Source organism: Diadema antillarum, unplaced genomic scaffold (assembly GCF_040938485.1).
Source record: "Diadema antillarum isolate AM-2024a unplaced genomic scaffold, OU_Dant_1.0 seq00000248_RagTag, whole genome shotgun sequence".
NCBI lineage: Eukaryota > Metazoa > Echinodermata > Echinoidea > Diadematoida > Diadematidae > Diadema > Diadema antillarum.
The window spans coordinates 1143028-1152169 of record NW_027271292.1 but is presented as its reverse complement, the minus strand read 5'-3'; the positions used below and the strand labels follow the sequence as shown (position 1 = coordinate 1152169).

Sequence of the window (9142 nt, the reverse complement as noted above, 5' to 3'; positions counted from 1 at the left end):
GAGAGAGAGAGAGAGAGAGAGAGAGGGAGAGAGAGAGAGAGAGAGAGGGAGAGAGAGATGGGGGCGTGGTCTGAAGCGTTCCGTCCGAAGGAGACAGTTTAAAGGGGAAGGCTAGTAACTGATCAGTGGGAATCAGTGGAAATGCTGGGAGATGATTGTTCCAGTCCTTATGGGATTCATTCAAGAGTTCATTGTATATCTATTGTTGTGTGAAAATGATTTGCTTCAGAATGGTCTCATATTCAAGTAATGTGCAGTTTAATGCTTCCAGGTTAGCGTCCCTGGTCAGTGACGGAGCATTAATCTGCACATTACTTGAATATGAGACCGTTCTGAAGCAAATCATTTTCACACAACAATAGATATACAATGAACTCTTGAATGAATCCCATAAGGATTGGAACAATCATCTCCCAGCATTTCCACTGATTCCCACCGATCAGTTACTAGCCTTCCCCTTTAATGAATACTGATAAGGAGTGAAGTATTTCTGTCACCTGTATTACTAGTATACTGAACCACTGCGGAGCCTGATCTGCAGCGTACGTCAGTGACTGTTATGAACATACGTATATTAATAATACGCCAGTTCGGAGTTAGGTCATGCGCACATAAATAAAGATCGCTTTTTTTTTTCATTTGTTACGGTACTTTAGTTGTCTTCAAAGCGACATAATGCAGCATATTTATGCTTACCCGACATAACAGTTTTTGGAATTCATCAATCATGTTCAAACAAAGAATGACCACTATGTGATCACAATGGCCTATCATTTATCTCTTGGGAAGAATCCGTTTCATTGATTTGCATTGAATGTATTAACAATCCTTTTCTATCTACCTACACTAGCAAATAGCAGGCTTGGTGTCAGGTGCATGTGATGGTATTGATAAGCACCATTTTATAAGGATTACGTGAACAATCATTATATTACAGGTGGTTTTCTCAGTGAATTAAAAAAAAAAAAACATCCCTGTTAGTACAAAATGACATCTACCTAGTTCGTGTGACATTTGTCGTCCCAACGGAATTAAAAACAAAAATATCAGGATGTCCGTACTAAATACTGTCCTTTACAAACGGCAAGTGAATATTGCATAAATTATGTATTGTTGATGCTGTGTTCTATGGAGTATGATTTTTATTCTGTTTTGTTTTGTTTATTCTTTTACTCAAGTTGTGGAAATAACTGTTGGATGAAACCAAAAGAAAAGAAATGAACTGCCATATTGCTGCTTGTAGAAATTTCCGTTGTCTGTTGTTGAAATGAATCGTGCATCGTACACAAAGCCACAATGCCCCCCCCCCCCATTCAGTGAAAAAAAAAAAATGCAAACTCATCGCTCATTCAGATATGACAATAGTCTTCTCTTTCATACCCTGCTTGGTGCATTCATGCATACTTACCACCCTCGTGCTATGGAAGTGTTACTGCTATACCTTTTATGATTAATCTTCAATCAATGCTGTAAACAGGCATCGTCAGTATCACACATCTATAGATCACCTATACGTGTTTTTAAAGCGCTCAAGTATATCATTACCCCCTTGGGCAATATGCCGGCAATATGATCGTAGACTATTTGTGGGACAAATTGCTGATAACAATGTATTGGCCTTGGCAGCACCAGTTTTGCTAGAAGGGCTTGAGCAAATATCGCTCCTGGCAAATATACACGGGCAATACCACTACTCGAATCCATTCCGTCGTTTGGTGTTCAACGGAGCTCAGCTTTAGCTCGGCAGGTGAAAACCCAGCCCACGCAGACTTTACAAATTACATATTACTGCTTGATATCGCCTCGGTTTTCCTCCAGCACCTACCAGTAAACGTGCAAAATGCCTACCTACAAGCTGATGTACTTCAACGCCCGAGGCCGGGCGGAGAACGCGAGGATGATGTTCACGCTGGCCGGGGTGGAGTTCGAGGATTACCGCTTCAAGGAAGGAGAGTGGCCCACCATTAAGGCTGACACTACACGTAAGAAACACTTGGGATATCGGTAATGTCATTACATAAACCTACTTCCGGATATGATTCTACCAAAGTCTTTGATCATGATAATAACCTTATTTACTCAGGGTAGTCTCTTTAGTAGAACACTGTTTTTCACAGCTTCTCTTATTTGTTATTAATGTCAGACGTCATAGTACACCTTCTCCAAGAACACGGACGACCTGGAATTCTGACCCTGGACCTTATGCTTAGAAAGTTCAGAGACACATTCTATTGAAGACAGTAAATATGTCTAGATTTTTTTTTATTTTTTTTTTTAGGGGGGGGGGGGGAGTCGAGGGGATGTTTCTGATTTGGCCCATCTTTCTTTTTATCCTAAAATGATGATTAATAAAATTTACATGATGCGAATGTCACTACTCGAGTTACTGTGGGAATAACTGACTCTCTCAACATCTGTTAGTCATACACAACATAGGTTTTTACACTGTGTAGGCATATCGTCATGTTGCTATGGAGGAATGTTAAGATGGTGAACAAGAATGGATATTACATTAACTGATTGTTTCTGTTATGTGTAGTTGATAGAAGAGAAGAAGAATGAGAAGGAGGAGGAGAAGAAGGAGGAAAGATAAAAAATGGAAAAGAGGGTGGAAAACTGTAGGTTATAGTTTGATGCCAGATAGATTCTAAACGGCGGTATAGATTCTAAAACAAAAAAAGCAATACCCTACCTGGCGAGCGTCTTTGTGCGTGTTCTTTGAGTCAGATCAGATGTATTCTTACCGAACAATTGGCACTACTATGTCATTAATGATATGACCTACCCCGTGTGTAAGTAGTGGATAATATTGCAACGTCTTCAGCCAGTTGAGATTGTGCTACAGGTTTTGAAGAGGCAAGGCACGTGATAGTCAAACAGATAGGCAAAAATGTATAAGGCGAGCTAAATGGGCTACTAGAATGCTTGCACGATTAAAAGTGTATAAGTACGTGGATATTTATTCTGTGCTTCTACTTATAAAGTAGGCCCATAACTGTAGGGAACTTTAATAAGATAGCTTGTTAATATACGTGAATGACCTATCTGACCAGGTTGATCTGGTAGTGCGGAATTGTCTGTAGTTTATCCAATTTCTTGGCATGAACGAGAGGGTGTAGGTGGGCGTTGTCCGACCACTGGTGAAACCAGCTGAGCCATATTATGCTATCCCCTCCCATTCCAGTCCACCTCTTTCACTTGCTCTCACTGATGCCCCTGGATTCATAATGATGATATTGCCGTGTCATCGGGTGACGTCACATCCGGCGGTTGACCTTCGTACCATAAGGCCCACACAAAATAAACCAAATCGATACGTCCGGCGAACGGTTGGATTTATCATGGCAGTACAGTGACTGAAATTGTGCATCTTGTAAAATCTGTATTATGGAAGTGCTGTGGAAGCTAATTTCTGGCCTTTTCAACATTTTCGTGTTCGAGAACGCGAGAAGGCAAGAACTTCTTACAAGTTTCACATTAAGAATTAAAGAGACGCCCACATAAATTTGTTAATGCAAAATGTATCGCTTCATTTGATATAAACACAAAATACAGATTTAGTTTGACATTGTCATTAAAAATTCGCAAATAATAGCAATATTGCCAGCGTGCCAGGCTAAGGTGTTTGTACTTCACAGTGGCGACGCGCTGCGCTGCTTGCGTGTTAAATATAACACCCTCACTAATACCGTGGAGCTGGAGCTCCATGCTAAAACAAACGCGACTCTATTGGAAGGCTATCGAATCCATGGCAGCAATCTTTGATTCAGTTTAGCACGAATACATAGTTATTCGTAGAGAGGTACTTTGAAGTAAAAATGCAGGCATTTTTCAAAACGTACAGCTCACGTTACATGTTTTAGTGGCATGATTCTATGTACTAGCCAGGTCTTCTGCCGGTTTGTTCACACTCTCCCAACGTAAGCACTGAAAATATCTCCCACACTCCGATGTTTGACTGTCTCGTGGCATTCGTAATAGATTTGGATGTGAAGTGGAAACGGTGTGTATCTTGCTAAAGGCAGTAGTCAAACAATGCTCTCGACCCAGTGAAGTGTGGAGACATTCTTCGTGTCACGACAGCACGGAGATGTTTGTTTTCTCTCTAAATAGTGCGTGACAACTCCTTCTTCTCTCCTTCTGCAAATAAAAGAATAAATGGTATTATTTCGCCAGCATTGTCGTTTCTGTGTCTCCACTGTTCTTCCCAGAGAGATTTGTTTCCACAGCATTGTCCCTTAACCTGCTCGTGTACACCCTGGTTAAGAGCGACAATGGGGGCAAAATATCTTGTCCAAGAAAGTAGGTACGTGTCCCCGGGTACTATTCCCGCGGGGAGGGGGGGGGGCGGGAAACATAGCGTTATCCAATTTATTACAAATAATGATATGCAAGATGTTTTAAGGAGGGACTTTGAATAGCTCTTTTCTGGTGATAGTTGTAGATCTGTTATACGAAAGATTCACCACTGAATTGTTTTCATGTTTGTTTTTTTCTCCAGTGTTTCCCCTCGGCCAGGCCCCTTCTCTGATCGTGGATGGAAAACCGATTGTCCAAAGTCGCGCCATTAATCGGTTTGTCGCCAGGGAATTAGGTAAGCTAGAAAAGAAATACTATATGAACATCATCACTTTAGGCTTGATTTTTTTACTCTCCCAGGAATGTAAATGATTTAAAATTTCTTCATTTTTTTCTGATGGCTTATAAGCGCCTTGAGCATCTTTGTGTGGATTTGTTGTGCGTTATAAATGTCTATATTATTATTATTATTATAATCCCGGATGCATGGCGCATGAGATAAGCGTGCAAAGGACATTATTTCTGGGAAGCTGTATATAGGTTTGGCTATGAAGCTATAGTTGACAGCGGTCTGGAAGGCGAATTCAAACTGATCGCATTGATTCCTAATGGTAAGGCGCCTTGTGGAAAAATATGAGCATAATATCATAAACTAAACAAAACAAAACGAAAACGGATACTTGTATACTCATATGATTTGCAACGGCTGCTCTCTATTTTTTTAATAAAAGAACATGAATGCAGTATCACTTTGAAACCTCCCCTACACCTGAATCAGATCTTCTCTCATCATAGACGAACAATGGTTTCCGAATTCTGAATAATTGCTTGAAAGGTATGGATTGGTTCCAATCTCATCAAGATAAGAATTTAAAGCATTGTGTAAGGAAGCCCAAAATAGGTGTGTTTGACTCTTCGTTCGGTGTGTAATTTGTTTATACCTGGGTTGTTGGGTCTTTCCGTGTGTGTCTACCAATCACAGGTTTCTACGGGGCAAACAATCAAGAAGCTACCAAGATTGATGTGGTGTGTGAGACTCTCGATGACATATCCAACAAGATGATCCCAATCCACTATGAGAAGGATGAGGCGAAGAAGGTTGGTGTCTTACAATTTAATTAGACTCAAGTATGATATGGTAGATGGTCATAATAACAATGACTTATTTGCCTAAGATGTTCCCTTTGTGGCAGTTGGAGTCCCTTTCCCGTTCATTCTTTTTCTTCACTTCTCTTTCATGATTCCTCTCTTTCTTTTATTTCATCACCATCTTTTACCTCTATTTTCCCTTTCCTCTATATTTCTCTTCTTCGTCCTTGTCCCTTCTGTACCTTTTCTTTTTTGTCCATTTTTCTCTGTTATCATTAACTTTTTATTATTTTCTATTAAAAGATGTATTAACGGTTTAGTACAATATTACTTCAGTAATGAACCAATGGTTAATTCTTTAAAACTTTAGACTTCGATCATGCTGTTGAGGGGATGTTGTAGTTAGCCATTGTGTGGAGGTTGTTTTTTTTTTCCTACCACACAAGAGGATGAAATATAGATGACATTTATTGTTAATGTGGCGTACCTTCATATATTCGTTCCTTGTTCTTTCCTCTTTTTTAAAGGGATATTTAATTAGCTGGGATCATAAAACTGTATCCTTCTTCGACTAGAACGCTCGATTTTGTCACTTTCCATTTCTATGGTTAACCGATGGTGTATGCAGATTTTGTAGCTCCATGGTCTAGGTTGCCATTTTGACTGTATAGTATTCGTCTCGTCGATAATGCGTCTGCATTCTCACTTTCCACCAGGCCAAGGACAAGGAGACCTTCCGGGACAACACGTTGAAGCCGATGTTGGCCTTCCTCAACAAGATCATCAAGAACTCAGGAGGATCTTTCTTTGTCGGGTCGAAGGTCAGTCGAGAAATATACAGTCTATTTCCAACCCAGATACAAGTGGAATATCCAGCGTACAGTGTATAAGTTACACTGCTACGCTCATTGATGTCTGTAACTTGTTGTGTTAGTTAATGCATATTTAAACGTGACCTGGCAGCTCGATTGCATGGTACCTCTCTATCTAAATCTATCTGGACTTACTCAAGGTTAGAATTATCATAAATATATCAGAGAAAACGGATACTAAGAAATTATTACTTCTTGTAAGGAGACGATTTCCGGTCGTATTTTCGGACATGCGAACGCTTTTCTGTGCCAATTTTACGAGAAACAATGATGTGTTTACCAGCTTAGAGATTGCGATAGATTTGTTTGCCCTTCTTAAACGAAGGAAGGAAGACTTTAAGGGGTTTATGTTTCAGAATACATAATGGTTGCAATCATTACGTTGTAAAGTGGCATGGTCTGAAAAAAAAAGAGAAAACACATAAAAATCCTGCCGGGTTATTCAGGTAATGAAGTGACATCACTCTGATTTAGTCAATACTCCATTTAGACAGAACGAAACAATGAGAAAAGATCGTTCTCGGTTTATTACAATCAATCATTTTCAAGTGATTTATGTTTTCTTGTTTTTCACCTTGTATTGTCCCTATAGACGAGTCTGGCAGACATCTTACTGTACAACTCGATGGAATACGTGAAGGGAATGTTCCCAGACATGCCCTTAGCCGACGTCTGTCCCGACATCGCCAAGTTCCTCACCAGCTTTGAAAATATTCCCGCCGTGGCCAAGTACCTCAAGTCGCGCCCTCAAACATCGTTCTAAATCACAAGTCTCGATTCTCACTAAACGTTGGACGGGAAGGCTGGTTCCCTTCTTCAGACAGATCTCAACCTTTAGGTTTCCATTTGTTCATTATTGTTATTTTACAAACTGAACCTGGAAAGAAATAGAATTTTCGAGGTAATGCTATGTCATCACGTCTTTCATAAACTCCTGTGAGTTTAGACCTTCACTTTTGACATGTTTGAAGGCTCACACACGCAGTAAAGGAAGCAAGTGCGCGCACACGATTCTTATGGTTACAGCTCGATATTCCGAAGGTTCGTTATTCCGAAGGCTCTTTAGTCCAAAGATTCGTTATTCCGAAGGTTCGTTATTCCGAATTTCATTTTTGGATTAAGGAATCTTCGGAATAACAAACCTTCGGAATAACGCCACAAATGTTCGGATTACCGAACCCTTTTTCATTTTCGGATTAACGAATCTCTAGGTATAGGGAATTTGCGTGTTTCGGATTAACGAACCTTCGGAATAACGAACCTTCGGAATAACAAACCTTCGGAATAACGAACAGCACCCACTCTGGTTACATACTATATTTTCGTCGCTTCCGCCAAGATGCAAGCTTTTTGTCTCAATGTTTGAGCAGTCATACGCAGTATCTTAATGTATGAAGTAGCTTAAAGTGATTTCAAACAAAGTGCTGATTATATTTCTGTTAATTCGTAAGAAAATGTTTCAATATCAATCATACCACTCGAAAGGTCAATGATGCATATGATAGATTAAAGTATTTGTATGTCACATAACTTAGTCTGTCATCTCAAACTGTATTTCACTGATTTCGACACAACTGCATAATTCGTTATTCAATGAGATATCAGCATGGTATTTCTTACACGCATCCACAATGTGTAATTTAAGCCAGTAGAATCCATAATGACGAAATAGCGGTTCCTTTATAATGTGTACCAGTACATCACAAACATCTATGGAACAGAAACTATGAGAACATTATATCAGCACGCCAGTTTCTCAAGAAATGAATATACGCATGTGCAATGTGATAATAATTCCCTATGTCCAGACATGGATATGACGAAATTAAGTCCAATGCATTTTCTTCAAGATTTAATATTTCATTGTATATTTAGTCACCATGGATCTCGTTCGTCTTTATGTTGCTCTTGTTTCCAACCATGCATTTTCAGGACTTTTTTTTTTCTCAATTTGAACACTGACAGCAGAATCAACATGTTTTATGTTGGGCTTTTGGAACACATTGTGAACATATTGAATGATTCGCCATGTCAATGTGAGAACGCAATGTACGTCATTACTGTTTTCCTTCCCTGGGAAGGTATCGTACAAAAATTAAAGCGTGCCCGCTTTTTTATCATATTAAAAAAAAAAAAAAATCCTGATAAAGACTACATCGTTGTGTTCTCTCAAGAAGGGAAGAAGAAAAAAAAAGTTTTTTTCTTTCCGCCGCTGACCATGGATTGCATTTGGTCAGTATACATAGTCCTACACACACACACACACACACACACACACACACACACACACACACACACACATATATATATATATATGGATATCACCGACGCAGAACTTTCATATTTTGATGATATATATATGTGTGTATGTGTGTGTGTGTGCGCGCGCGTGTGTGTGTGTGTGTGTGTGTGTGTGGTTCCGGTAATTTTTTCCGAGAATGATGTAGTTTCTAACCACTTTGGAATTTGTCTCTGTGGACTTCATTTTTCATAACGTCGAACACATGATTCTGACTGAATTTTGATGTGTGCTGATGAAATTATGATTTGAATGAAATTTTTATAAATATCACGGGGATGGTTGCTATTTGGCGGAGAAAGATCACGTCCCGTTATTCATTTGCGATTGTCACAGTCGACTATACAAGGCAATCGGTAAACCATTTCATAGTTTTATGTAGTTTGCGCATGAGCAGAAAAAAAAAGGTCATTTGCTATGAATACAGGAATTTTGATTTTTTACTTTAAAGATAAGCATCTGTGATATAATGATTATCATGACTGTAATCCTCACACATAAATAGTGCTTTCCACATCAACCTGATCATTAACATGAAATGAAATTTCATCTAAAACGCATGCAAGATATAACTGACATTATA

General features: G+C 39.2%; 1 protein-coding gene across 1 annotated transcript; it reads left to right on the top strand.

Moving 5' to 3' along the window:
* The first annotated feature begins 1703 nt into the window (after positions 1 to 1703).
* Positions 1704 to 8435, top strand: LOC139729604 (S-crystallin SL11-like). Its single transcript, XM_071640532.1, has 5 exons — positions 1704 to 1982; positions 4502 to 4594; positions 5282 to 5397; positions 6105 to 6209; positions 6853 to 8435. The coding sequence occupies exons 1-5, from the start codon at positions 1841 to 1843 to the stop codon at positions 7021 to 7023; spliced, it is 627 nt and encodes a 208-aa protein (XP_071496633.1). The 5' UTR covers positions 1704 to 1840; the 3' UTR covers positions 7024 to 8435.
* Positions 8436 to 9142: the final 707 nt, after the last annotated feature.